At 56.1% G+C, this 13,534-nt stretch overlaps 5 protein-coding genes across 5 annotated transcripts; 3 read left to right on the top strand and 2 right to left on the bottom strand.

The window, feature by feature from the left end:
* Window positions 1–1,798: 1,798 nt before the first annotated feature.
* VTJ04DRAFT_6781 (uncharacterized protein) lies at window positions 1,799–4,225 on the bottom strand (the record flags this gene model as incomplete). The annotated part of the gene is made up of 1 exon (XM_069365038.1): window positions 1,799–4,225. One exon carries the CDS (start codon window positions 4,223–4,225, stop codon window positions 1,799–1,801), a length of 2,427 nt encoding a protein of 808 aa, XP_069218805.1.
* An 819-nt stretch (window positions 4,226–5,044) lies between these two features.
* On the top strand, window positions 5,045–7,685 carry VTJ04DRAFT_6780 (uncharacterized protein; the record flags this gene model as incomplete). Its single annotated transcript, XM_069365037.1, has 4 exons — window positions 5,045–5,319; window positions 5,377–5,603; window positions 5,658–6,327; window positions 6,383–7,685. The coding sequence occupies 4 exons, from the start codon at window positions 5,045–5,047 to the stop codon at window positions 7,683–7,685; spliced, it is 2,475 nt and encodes an 824-aa protein (XP_069218804.1).
* Window positions 7,686–8,367: 682 nt separating this feature from the next.
* Window positions 8,368–9,648, top strand: VTJ04DRAFT_6779 (uncharacterized protein; the record flags this gene model as incomplete). The annotated part of the gene is made up of 5 exons (XM_069365035.1): window positions 8,368–8,414; window positions 8,468–8,496; window positions 8,583–9,019; window positions 9,103–9,394; window positions 9,473–9,648. The coding sequence occupies 5 exons, from the start codon at window positions 8,368–8,370 to the stop codon at window positions 9,646–9,648; spliced, it is 981 nt and encodes a 326-aa protein (XP_069218803.1).
* An 8-nt stretch (window positions 9,649–9,656) lies between these two features.
* Window positions 9,657–10,053, bottom strand: VTJ04DRAFT_6778 (uncharacterized protein; the record flags this gene model as incomplete). Its single annotated transcript, XM_069365034.1, has 2 exons — window positions 9,657–9,771; window positions 9,872–10,053. The coding sequence occupies 2 exons, from the start codon at window positions 10,051–10,053 to the stop codon at window positions 9,657–9,659; spliced, it is 297 nt and encodes a 98-aa protein (XP_069218802.1).
* Window positions 10,054–11,489: 1,436 nt separating this feature from the next.
* Window positions 11,490–13,330, top strand: VTJ04DRAFT_6777 (uncharacterized protein; the record flags this gene model as incomplete). The annotated part of the gene is made up of 2 exons (XM_069365033.1): window positions 11,490–12,559; window positions 12,622–13,330. 2 exons carry the CDS (start codon window positions 11,490–11,492, stop codon window positions 13,328–13,330), a joined length of 1,779 nt encoding a protein of 592 aa, XP_069218801.1.
* Between the last annotated feature and the right edge of the window lie 204 nt (window positions 13,331–13,534).

Below are 13,534 nucleotides of genomic sequence, written 5' to 3'. Positions count from 1 at the left end.
GCACGTGGATATGGGGAAGGGGAAGTCAAGATGAGGGGGGAGAGCTTGGAGAAAGCCTACCTGTTCCCAATTGACTCTCTCTGACGGCCTTTTCTCTGAGAGGTTTGTTTGTCGGTCTAGCGGCTGCACCCCGGACGTTGAGAGAAGAGCCCAACCTGCAAGTCACAGAAATGTCGCGGTGTCGAAGCTGCACCTCACACCGACACCCTGCAACTGCGATGCGCTGCAGGGAGCTTGGACCGGCTGGCGCCAAAGATAAACTCGGGGATCACAGGCCGGCCCTGGACCTTGCGATGTCAAGAGTTGACTTGGATGTCAACAAAATAAGCACAATATGCGGTGATGGTGTCAGTGACCAAGCAGTTAAAACTTGCGTAGTTTACCTCGAGGGTCAACTACAGTATAATAATGACCACGAGCTTCCAGGCTGTTGTCGTCGTGTTGGTCAGTCGTGTCATTCACTTGACTGTTAAGAAACTGGAGGGTGGGATGCAAGAGGTGAGGAAATGAAAAAAAAGAGGAGCCGAGAAAGCTCCCAGAGCGGAAAGGGGGCTTGGCCATGGCCTTAGCGTGGCGGGGCAGACAAGGGTTCTCACCAGTCAAAAACTCGAGAGAACAGTCGAGACGACACTGATAATTGAGTGTGGACGCTCAATGGGTGTGGAGTGGACGTCAAAGATGAGGCATGACTGGGCGCTGCGGGAGCGTTGGGCCGACGGGATGGATCAGGATTCACATTGGAGACGGCATGAGACGAGGGGGCATTGGGGATTAGGGAATCGAGGGGGGCAATTGGACTCAGGGACTGGACTGGCCCTCGAAAGGGGTGCTGGATGCCCTGGGCCCCAATGATGAGGGACCCAGGATCTTCCCGTCGTCCCTGGGCATGTCGTGTTTGAGGCGACAAGGGAAGTGAACGAATCGATGCCCAACACCCCCGCCAGTTTCCTTGTTGATCCCATGCCGCATGTGCATGCGCAGACGCACTTCCGGGTCCCCCTCTATGTCAACCTGGCGTCAATCTTGCATCCAGTCATTACTCGCAGAGACAAAGACCAACATCATCTTCAGCCGGCATGTAATCTGTCATTGTTGTGTTGTGTCGGTTGCTTTCTGCAGACGTAGAAGGCCACCTGATTTCGATGGGGCTGTCCCCTTGATGGATTTGCCAGCGGCTTTCGATAGTTGGTCACGATGTTCCAGGGTGTTAAAAGGTTGGTTCGGATGTTTCTTTTTCCTCCTCCTTTTTTAGGCCCTGTCTTCTTTGTGTTGGTGCCCTGTGCTGGCATCTTGTCGTTGCCGTGGTGAGGCCCCAATTGTTGCGTGTCCTGGTGAAAAAAAAAGGGGTTCAACCGTCTGAATTATGTCTTCCGGCAGCAACTCTCAAAAGTCCCATAATACCCGCTGTCTCAAATCACCACTTGAAGAATACAGGATCTCCTATTTCAAACCGGATGCAACGATCAACTTGACCATGTCATTGGTACTAATGTGGGATCCGGGACAACGGAACGGGACGGCCTGACTCGACGTAAAAGTTATGCCCGTTTCATGTTGAAAGTGGCAACCATGCTTCGAGACTCCAGTCGATGGCTGTACGCATAGTGTGTGGGGTTGATGTCCACACCGTCACTACAATTCCTAAGGGGAAATACATTAGGGACGACACAGCAGGAAAAATAGCAAGGTCGTAGTCAGTTTCTCGGGAGCTGATAATGCGCGTCCCTCCACAGAGACGAATATGAACACACAATAAGGGGTATCTCTGTTTTGCTATCGAATCAACACCGTCCGACCATCACCTCCTGGGAGAGGACTCGGGCGAAGAATAGAGCCCGAGCGACTTCAACCTCTCCTTTTCTGCTAGGATCTCATCCATCGGCCTGTTTAGTGCATAACACAACATCTGCAAATATCCCGGCTGTCTGTCCTCTCTCAACAACTCCCTCAAGAACCACCTCGTCTCGGTCTCGTCCCAGGGCGGGAACTCCTCCCACCGCGGTCGAGGTGCTCGAGGTGCTTGCGAGGCACCTGAGGCAACCCGGACCTGCGGCCATGATGAGTTTGTCGACGCCGCTGATGAGGACACCCTAGAGCTCGACGGGGGGACTGCACCGCGCATGGCCGGCTGCTTCTGGCTGTTCTGCAGATAAGCTAGATAACCCCCGTGATCCTGCCAAAACTTTGCTGCCAACGGCGGCGGCCTGTTGGCGATCTCTTGCAAGGATCTTATGAAGGCCAATTCTCGCGCCTGCCTCTCAGCGCGCTCCCTTTCCTCCTCGGCCTTCCGCTGTGCGCGGATGGCAGCGTCGCGACGGATTTTTTCTTGCCTGTCGCTCTCGATCTCGGCTTGCTCGTTGAACTCATCGACGGCTTCACGGATTTGTCTGGCCAGTGTTCGGACAGCGACGCCGAACCTCTCCCGGTTTTGGATCGGGTCTTCCGGGTCGTCTTCGTCAGCAGCAAGCTGGTGTTGTTGTTGATTAGGCTGCTGGAGCGGTTTTATGATGCGGTACAAGATACCAAGCCAGCCAAGAATGGTCATCAGATATTGGACCGTAGTCCAGGTGAAGACGGCTTCATCAGGGACGGCGTGCCTGGTCTCCGAGTCGGGCTCTTCCGCTCCCATGGAATAAGCGGACTGCAAAAGAACAACCATCATGGGAATGCCGTACTCTGTCATGTCCTTGGCCAACTTGACTCGATACCGTTTCCTCTCCTCTTGATCACGTTCATCCGCTTGGGTCCCTTCATCCTCCGGGACGGTTACCCAGCGCCCGATTTTCCTCACTGACTTGTAGACCGCGTCCATGGCTCTGTGAAGATCGAGGTGGTTGTCGGCGAGGTGCTTAGCCTGGAGAACGAGATCCAGCGCGCGCGGAATATCATCGAGAAAATCTTTCAAATTGCCTATGGCGGTGAAGAGGTGACTTGCGAGTTGCGTCCGAACAGGGGGCTCGCCAAGCCGAACCAATTCAGACCTCCATCGCTGGCCAGCGCCGGTCCAGCCGGGCTTTCCGACGAGATTGGAAAGTCCATTGATATGGCCGCCATGGGTATGAATGGTGAGCTCTCCTTCTTTGTAAGGGCGTATCTGAATCCCAGGGAAAGGTCCGTCCTCCTCTTCGACATCCCAGGCAGGTTCGACGAGCAAGCCACTAGCATCCGAATCATCACTGTCACTGTCCTCCTGGTTATGTCTCGTTTGGGAGCTTTGTGCTGCCACACGCCGAGGGCTACCGTTAGCAGCCCTTGACTGACTCCGCCGTGATTGTTCGTGGTCTTGGGGGAAGAAGAAACACCTAGTCGATGTTCCTCGAGATGCCGGATTCTCGGGTGCCGTCGGTCTTCTCGTACGATCTGGCGAAGTTGTATTGTTTCTAGGCTGCGGTCTCCTCGTCAATGCCGGGTTGGAGTCCTCTTCCTCAGACTCGCTGGACTCAATCTCATAGGGATCCCTCCGTGGGGCTGGCGGAGGTGATGTTTGCAATTCGGGGCTGCCTCGAGGCTCAGAATGTCCTTCACCCCGGTGGATTGTATGTTCCTCACCACCCTCCTCATCAACTTCCTCCTCTTGTTCCTGGTCATCTTCCTGTCCCTCTTCCCCTTGTTCCTGGATCTCCTCTTCCTCCTCCTCTGGCTCCTGGTCGGAAATCTCCTGTCGCGCCGCCTTGGAAGATGCTTTCTTCCTCTGACTCCGTTCTCGGACCCGTGATGGTGATGGCGCAATCCGTCCGAATATCTCAATCGAGTTCTTGCCCTTGAAGCGCCTGGCACGTAACCGCTTCGCCACGGGAGGCTCGAACTGGGCTTGTGTGGAGTCTTGGTTGTTTTGCCGTGTGGCTCGTGAAGTAAGGCCTATTTCAACTGTGCGCTTTCCGGAGCGACTCATCGCTGCCAGAGCCGCATCGACATCCGCATCATCATCATCATCATCTCCATCGTCGTTGTCGTTGTTGATGTTGCTGTTGTTCTTTTCGAGTCCCAGCAACCGCCTTGGTCGCTTGGGCTTCCTCGCGGTGACTGAAGTAGCAGATTCTCGTCCTCGCTTGTTGGACGCGGGACGAGGTGCTGGCATGGAACGGGAACTCCTCGTTGCAGGTCCTTGCGAACTCGCCGCGAGTGGCTCGCGATTGCGCGTTTGCCTTGAAACCGAGGCATTGCCAGGATGAGGGCCCTCGTCCCCTCCTGGAGCAGCCCGGGAAGCACTCCGCGTGGTGACCATTTGGACGACTCGGGAGCGTATTGGCCTACAATCCGCGTCACGGCGACAGTATGCCGGGCATCACGGCGTCGTTATGGCAAGGCGAGGGGATTATGGATGTGCTTCGTAGCGTGCCAAGCGCGACTGCACGACGCGGTCGACTGGGCGATCGCTGTTCCCAGCTGGCTGGCTCAGGAGTGGGGCATCTTCCTGGTCGTCTGATACGGCACAGTGTCGCACAGTTCGATTCCAAACAGTATAGATGATTGGCGCCATGATACTCCTTCTTGCAATGAAGCTAGTATTTTGGGTCTGAGAAAAGGATTCTGAGACATTGAGGGTTCTCAATTGAGTAGCAGCACAAATTTCTGAACTCTAAGGAATTCATTTTGAGCCACTTTCCAAATCATCGGTGTTGCAGCAGCGAGAAGTTGTTTGGAACCAACGTCATCTTGCATCCAAGACGGTCCTCAGTGGATCTGGGCTCCACCGGCAGCTGCAGGACCTACCTACCTGATGTGAAGTCTAGGCGCATCATCTCCAGCGGCAAGATTCTCCACTGACATCTATCTCCTCGAGACCTGCATAGGTCCCTGCACAACCTTTCAACTTCGCACGTTGAGAACAACCCCGAACCCACCGCTGACATCAATCTTTAGCCTGACCACATCACTGAGGATTTCCGATCCGGCATATAGGACTTCCGCCGGAGCCCAGCCATTTATTCACTCGAGTCGAGCAGTGATTCTGCTGACGCCGTCCCTCGAATCAGTCTGCCTTTATTCACAGCCAACAAAGACTTGGTTGCTCTCGATTATCCCAACTCGTCCAGCAATTTCGATGACGATAGCGGCAACGGTGCCGGTGTTACGATCCGGGCGTAGGATATCGAATTCCAATGCCAATGGCTTCACCGCCGCGCGATCTATGGCCGTTGCCTTGGCCCGGCTCTTCTCTGTGACACTGTCGACTGCATATGCCGCCCCTCTGGGTACCCAAGGCCATGGCGGTGGCGGCGAAGCTCCCGAGGCCGAAGGCGCCGATCTCTGGGGCCTTTATCTGGCTTCCTTCTTCCTCGTAATATCTGGTGGAGCGTTTGCTGGTCTGACCATCGCGTAAGGGCACTTGGAGACGAGGGAGATGGCGCGATAAACGTGGCTGACTCGAGGCAGTCTGATGGGCCAGGATGGCATCTACCTCCAGGTGGTGGCCAGAGATCCTACGGAACCGCAACAAAAGAACGCAAAGCGAGTCTACGACCTCCTCAACAAGGGCAAGCATTGGGTCTTGGTCACCTTGCTCCTGTCCAATGTTGTCGTCAACGAAACCCTGCCCGTGGTCCTGGACCGCTGCCTTGGTGGAGGAGTGGCCGCCGTGGTGGGCGCAACATTCTTGATTGGTGTGTTCTTCGAGTAGTCTTGTCTTGTCCGCATCCTGCTGACACTCTGGGCAGTCATCTTCGGTGAAGTCCTGCCCCAGTCCATCTGCGTCCGATACGGCCTCTCGATCGGCGGATACATGGCCAAACCCGTTTTAGCTCTCATGTATCTTACGGCGCCCCTATCTTGGCCGACAGCGAAGCTCCTCGACTGGCTCCTCGGCGAGGACCACGGCACTGTCTACAAGAAGAGCGGACTCAAGACCCTCGTGACTCTCCACTCCAACCTCGGCGACGTTTCGCAGCGTCTGAATCAGGATGAAGTCACCATCATTAGTGCGGTCCTAGATTTGAAGGACAAGCCGGTCTCAAGCGTCATGACGCCGATGGAAGACGTCTTTGTCATGTCAGAGGACGCCGTCCTGGACGAGCCCACCATGGACTTGATTTTGTCGGCTGGCTACTCTCGCATTCCTATCCACGAGGCGGGGAACCCCACCAACTTTGTTGGCATGCTCCTGGTCAAGATCCTCATCACCTATGATCCCGAGGACTGCAAACAAGTACGCGACTTCCCACTGGCCACTCTTCCCGAGACGCGCCCGGAAACCAGCTGCCTGGATATCGTCAATTGGTTTCAGGAGGGCAAGTCCCACATGGTCCTGGTGTCGGAACACCCTGGAGAAGACCACGGTGCTCTTGGCGTTGTGACGCTGGAGGATGTTATCGAAGAGCTCATCGGAGAGTAAGTTTACGTTGGCGGATCTTTTTTGACAACGTTTGATACTGATATCACTTAGGGAAATCATCGACGAATCGGATGTGTACATTGATGTCCACAAAGCGATTCGCCGGATCCAGCCTGCGCCCAGGCTTCGTCTCCAGCGGCGCCTCTCGGAAGACCCGTCTCAGAAGCTGAACACCGTCACCCCCAAGCCAGATGGCGAAAACGCCACTGGTCTCGGCATTGGCAGGCTACCTCAGGCGTCTCCCCTACTCTCCGAAAGCCCCAAAACGACGCTGATAATGCGGCGGAGCTCTGCCGGATTGGACGGCCAATTTATCACCACGACTGTTCCTGTCCGAGCCAACTTCGATGATATCCGGCAACACCTCAAGCATTTGGGTCCGTCTAATCCGGCAACGAACCCCAACAAGACACAGTCCACTACGGTTAAAGTCAAATCCGGTGTCAGACAACTCTCACAGCCAACCCCCGGTTCTCTGGCTGGGCAGCAGACCGAGCTCCACCCGACGGAGGACGGAGATGAAACCACCAGCCTCCTCCGGCCCAGCATCTCGGGCAACAAGGACAACATCCATCAATTGGCCCGAGCCTACGGTGCTACCGGCGGATCTGTCATCACAGTACAGCACGTCACGCAGACCAATGGCATCCCGACTCTCCACCTGAACGTGCAAGACCAGGCCGACAAGTCGACACAGACATCAGCCCGCCTCGCCAAACAGGACGACGACAATAGCACGCAATCACCAACCCCTGCCGACGACAACACGCAAACGCCAACTCCTGCCGACGAACACGAAGCCGAGGCCACCCAAGCCGCCACGCCTCTCTCTGCTTCATCCCACCTCCGTCCTTCAAGCTCAAGACACACCAGTGCCGAAAGCTCGCGGACGGACAACACACTGGTGCCCCCCAAACGGACTACTGCTCGCAGCGGTAGCATCACTGAAAACATCGTCGAATCCAGGCGTGGCGTGCGCAAGGTCGTACTTGAGACCAGCGGGGGTTCCAATGACGAAAATGACGAGGATAATAATGCTGCAGTGGCCAGCTCACCGGAGACGCCGAAACACTTGTTGGGAAAGTTGTTCTCCAGCTCGAAGGATCACCTTGACAATGGAAAGGGCGAGGATAAGGGTGGGAAGAAAGCGGAAGAGGGAGTTACGGCGCAGTCATTGTCTGCGGTTGAGGAGGGTGAGGAGACCGTAACATCACCGGAGACTGCTGATGATGGTGATAATGATGGCGCAGAGGAAGAGGCACAGTCTCCTACGGCGGCCTCGGGAAGTGCTTCCAAAGCTGGAGGTAGCAAGAAGAAGAACCGGCGCAAGAAGCGCAAGGGTGGCAAGTCCTAGATGAAGAGGGCGATGGAGGTGGTAGAGCTTGGGGCTTAATCATTGTAATGGTCGTCGCATGGAACGGCATGGGGCATCGCGGGGAGATTTGCGCGTTGGGTTCTAGAATGTATACATAGTTGTATTCTTTGTTTGCTGCATAGCCTTTGGTATAGCATTGAGTTCTCGGTTTCTGTCCCTTCGTCAATTGGACATGTTTCCCCCATTGTTTATTTTCAGGGGTTGTTTGGGGTCTTTGTCGCTAAGTTGCTCTGCTGGAGCAACTCCCGCTCATACATTGACGTCAGTCGAACGGGAGGTGGGGTCAGGAGATAGCCCCAACTTGGAGCTTCGAGCTACCCCGCTGCGATCCCGTCTCATTCGTAGAGTTCCTCCGATTTCCCGGATTTGGCGGAAACAGATAACATCCCGAGTCCCAGTCCTCCCCTGTCTTCTCCGTTGTCTTCCGCTCCGCCAAACATTCTCTGGGACGACCGCGTCTGGACACACATGAGCTTCTCCCTCCGCGCAGCGCAGAGATTGAGATTATTCTCTCCGTTTCTGCACGTTACCCCTGCCTCGAGAACTGGTAATTCTTTTCAACCAGGTAAGAAACGGGATGATTATCTTCATATCACGAGACAGAACAGCCGATTGATTTCAACCCCCGTCGATAGCTACGTCTCTGAGAGCCTTTGCAACCATGGCGTCGACAACAGATACCAAGAACTACAAGCTCAACCACACCATGTACGTCCGCTGTTTTATCTTGCTTAATAGCTCAATGCTAACAACAATCGCAGGATCCGGGTCAAGGACCCGCAGGAGTCCAGTACGTCTATCTGATCCCTCGCTATTCTGGCTTCCGCGTATCCATTGCTCTAGCCCCTTACTCACCCTTACTGTGACTTCTAACAGTCAAATTCTACTCCTTCCTCGGCATGTCCCTCCTCCACAAACTGTCCTTCCCTGAAGCCAAGTTCGACCTCTACTTCCTCGGATTCGACTCTCCCGGCGCCGTCTCGGCGGGGAACAACCTCTGGGACCGTGAAGGACTGATCGAGCTCACGCACAACTACGGCACCGAGTCCGACCCGAACTACCGCGTCAACAACGGCAATGTCGAGCCCCACCGCGGGTTTGGCCACACGTGCGTCAGCGTGGACAACATCCAAGCCGCGTGCAAGCGGTTGGAGGACGCGGGATACAAGTTCCAGAAGAAGTTGACAGATGGGAAGATGAAACACATTGCCTTCGTGCTGGACCCGGATGGGTATTGGGTGGAGATTATTGGGCAGAAGCCGCTTGAGGAGACGGAGAATGTCACAACGACGGATACGTCGACTTATCGGATGGTGGGTGGTTGCTTGTCTCCTCCCCTTCTTATCCCCTCCTAGAAACGTCTCCAACGAGGCAAGGGAGCTGACGATTAGGACAGAACCACACCATGATCCGGGTCAAGGACGCAGAGAAGAGTCTCAAGTTCTACCAGGAGGTGTTCGGCATGTCGCTCTTCCGCACGCACGAGAGCCCGGCTGGCGGGTTCAACCTGTACTTTCTGGGTTATCCGGGCGAGAAGGGGCTCCCAACGGGGGAGAGCGCAACGGCGGGATTGAGCACTGCCGACCGCGAGGGCTTGCTTGAGCTTACATGGAACTATGGCACTGAGAAGGACGAGAACTTCAAGTATCACAACGGCAATGACCAGCCGCAGGGTTTCGGCCATATCTGTGGGTTTTGTTTCTAGCCCCCGCTGCTCAGGTTGGAGAGGCACATTGAACTAACGGGATTAATTTCCTCAACAACAGGTGTCAGCGTTGACAATCTCCAAGCTGCTTGCGACCGGCTCGAGTCCCTCAATGTCAACTGGAAGAAGAGGCTTACGGATGGCCGCATGAAGAATGTGGCATTTGTGCTCGATCCGGACGGCTACTGGGTCGAGATTGTCCAGAACGAGCGCTTCTCGGGCAAGCCCAATTTCTAGATTAACCGTCAGCGGAGTGCGGTCCGGCTCTTGGCCCTCCCTGTTGGATGTACATACCTAGTGCGTGCCGGAACGTGCCTCCGCGGGCCTTGGTTCATGCTTCCGGTCAATGTACGTGCTTCCCTTGAGTGTTGTTGACAATTTGATTGTCAAGGGTGTGATGGCGCGCGTGACTCAGGTCTAGATGTTGGAGGAGTGGTTAGCCAGTCAGGAGATGCAGTACCCCACGCTTTCTGGGCACTTATGTCGATGATGGTGCTGCATGTATGTACCGTGCGTGCTGGGTCTACTAGGCTTGATGGATGGTGTCACAGAGGTACATCCATTCAGATAGGTACTCGGTCGCCAGACACAGACAACCACAGGCCTGTGATGATCGCTCACGGCTACCAATCGACACGCCATCATCAACTAAGCCAACCAAACAACACACCCATTGGCCCTGTCCCCGTGGTTTCACCAATTGCCTGCCCTGTTCTGCCCTGCTGGGCGGAAGGCGTGCAGCAAGCGTGCATTAGCCAAACGTGGGGGAATGAGGGGTTGCGGAGGATGGCGCAGCGTCTTGTGCAGTTATGTCATGTGGGAGAGCACGTTTCAAGCAACCCAAGGTGTAAGTGAAGTTGTACAGCCCCATCATGTCATTGCTTGTGCTGTGTCGACCTGCCTTGATGGTTCATCGCCGAAATAGTGATGCGGTATCGTAGTGTTTCTACTTGCATCCTTGGCTTGTTCCGGGCCACTCAAGACTCGGACGAGGGAGAAAGGCGTGTTGATGACTGATGCTCGTGTATAATGGAATCGTGGCTGTTTACTATACTCGGTAGCACATCCCAGAGAGGCGGACTATGACGCAACTTGCTCTCTCGGGCGGCGTGTGGCTCAATCGCCGACAGGCTTGTCCTTGCCAGCCACCCCATCATACCCCCATTGCCTCCCTTTCTTGTTTGCTTTCTCGAACTAGACGAGTAGCTCATGCGATATACAGGGCAGTGTCGTGTAAGTCCATGTCGTGTCCCAACCCTCCCGTAGCTGCTTATCTCGTACATACATCTCCGGATTGTACAAGGACGACGGCCATCAGATGCTGAAGGAAACAGAGAACCGCCACCTACCCCGTCTTCCTTTCTTTCATTCAATCCTCACCAGCCACCCCCGCATCCCGATCCGGGCCTCATCCTCAGGTTCCGTTCCGAGACACACCAACCTCCGAGCCAACCCACGGCTGCCGCCGAGAACCCACTCACGGATGACGCCCCGCGCCCGCCCGCTACGCCTCGACAGCGCACCTGCATCTGCCGTCGTGTAATGTGCCCCGGCAGGCTGCACGGCGCCCGAATAGTCTAGAAGTGCGGATTGGATGAATTAGGAAGGATTTGAGATCCGATACCTTACTTCGTCGAGCACTTACACAGCACACACTACACGCGCGCACGATACACGACACACATGGGGGTGGCGGTACATGCCTGTCGATTTTGAGTGGTTGTGTCGGGTTCTCTGCAGACATTCATAGTGAGGTGAGAGCGGGGGCAGAGGAGGAATAACAACCGAGGGTAGAGTACCTCAGGGGCTGCGTATAAAAGAGCACCTGGCCCCGAGAGTTGGTTGATGAGAGAGAGATTGGTGTTTACTGTTAACTTCCACAACGGAAGTGCTTTCGGCATCCTTCCTTTGTCCCCCTCATCCTGACAATCCAGACAAAGCTACCACTTACCTACCTTACATACCTAGGTACCTTCTCCGTCAGCCTCTTTGCCAACTCCGTTTCATAAACCAACCTCACATCCCAACACCAACTTATCCCATCCCATCTCATCTCATCGACACACCATCATATCACCATGGCCCCGTCCGCAATCGACCCTCCCTCCGTCACCACCCCATCCTCCGGCGGCGGCGGTGGCTACCGCATCCTCGTCCCCGAGAAGCTTTCCCCCGAAGGCCTCTCCCTCCTCCGCGGAGCGGGCTTCACCGTCGACACGCCGACCCCGCGGCCCTCGCCCGCCGAGCTCCTGCGCATCATCCCGCAGTATCACGCGCTGATCGTGCGCTCCGAGACCAAGGTGACAGCCGAGGTGCTCTCCGCGGCGGGGTCCAAACTGCGCGTGGTCGCGCGCGCCGGCGTCGGGGTGGACAACATCGACGTCGACGCGGCGACCAAGCGCGGCGTGATTGTGGTCAACTCGCCGAGCGGGAACATCGTCGCCGCGGCGGAGCACACGATCGCGCTGCTCCTGGCGGTCGCGAGGAATGTGGGGCGGGCGGATAAGGGGATGAAGGAAGGGAAGTGGGAGAGGGGGAAGTTGGTGGGTGTGGAGGTGGGCGGGAAGACGCTGGGCGTGATTGGGTTTGGAAAGGTGGGGATGAAGGTCGCGAGGATGGCCAAGGGGTTGGGGATGAATGTTGTGGTGTTTGATCCGTACGCGAGCGCCGAGGTGGCGAGGCAGGCGGGCGTGGAGTTGAAGACGGAGTTGGACCGGGTGGTGAAGGAGGTGGATTTCTTGACGGTGCACACGCCGTTGTTGGCAAGCACGCTCAATTTGATTGGGGAAAAGGAGTTCAGGTCGATGAAGCCCACGGCGAGGGTGTTGAACGTGGCGAGAGGTGGGGTTTATAACGAAGAGGCCTTGTTGAAGGCGCTGGATGAGGGCTGGATTGCCGGTGCTGGGTTGGATGTGTTTACTTCAGAGCCGCCAGTGGAAGGGTCGACAGCGGCAAAGCTCGCGGCGCATCCCAAGGTCGTGAGCACGCCACATCTCGGGGCGAGCACGGTCGAGGCACAGGAGAATGTCTCGATGGATGTGTGCAAGCAGGTTGTGGCGATCCTCAGCGGCGGACTGCCGACGGCAGCGGTCAACGCGCCGCTTATCCTGCCAGAGGAGTACCGTCGGCTACAGCCATTCGTGAAGCTGTACGTTCTGTCCCCATATGACACTCCTGTGTGAACCAACCGTATACTGACGTCTATGACAGGGTCGAGCGCATGGGCAGCCTCTACACGCAGCACTTTGCGGGAGAGCGCGGCGGCATGGTTGGCGGACGACGGTTTGAGCTGGTGTACCACGGCGAACTCGCCAGCGTAAACAACACGCGGCCCTTGCTGGCAGCTCTGGTCAAGGGTCTGGTGAGCTCCATCAGCAACCTGGGCGGGCGCGACGTCAACATTGTCAACGCGACGCTTGTGGCCAAGGAGCGCGGCATCATCATCGATGAGAAGCATGTTCGCGACGGCGGAGGAGCCGTGGTGCCCACCTACGCGAGCGCTGTCACGCTGCGCAGCGTGAGCGAGGTCGGCGAGGATGCCACTGATGGAGAACAGGTCATCGAGGGCTATGTGAGCGGCCGGGCAGTCTACATCTCCAAGCTGGGTCGGTTCACGGCCAACTTCCAGCCCGAGGGCACGCTGCTGATCCTTCACAACTATGATGAGCCTGGCAAGATTGGCAATGTCGGTAGTGTGCTGGGTCGGCACGGCGTCAACATCAACTCGATGCAGGTGGCTCCGCTGCAGGAGAGCAGAAACGGCACCGAGAGCGATGACAGCTCAGTCGCCGACAGCGAGGGTCGGGCAGCCAACGAGGCGCTCATGATCTTGGGTGTGACGGGCGATATTACTCCAACCGTCCTCGAGGAATTGGGTAAGTCGGAGGGCATTCTTCATGTCAACCTGGTCCGGCTGTAAGGTTGTCCAAGTCAGCATTGGGGAATGGGAACGACTTGTGGGTTGGGTCAAAGGCAGCATTTCAGAGTAGTTGGATTTGGGTTGCCCGAGTCTGTTTGTACATATGCTTGAGTATATTGTTGAGGCTCCATTTTCCAGATCTGAATCCAAATTTCAAGCTTGTCAAAAGGTAAAGTTGCCGTCGAGATGCATAAAAAAGAAGTG

The sequence above is a fragment of the Mycothermus thermophilus genome, assembly GCF_041956435.1.
Source record: "Mycothermus thermophilus strain CBS 625.91 unplaced genomic scaffold VTJ04scaffold_4, whole genome shotgun sequence".
Classification (NCBI taxonomy): Eukaryota; Fungi; Ascomycota; class Sordariomycetes; order Sordariales; family Chaetomiaceae; genus Mycothermus; species Mycothermus thermophilus.
Note: the sequence above shows the minus strand (reverse complement) of the source record. Positions and strands in the feature narration are given on the sequence as shown.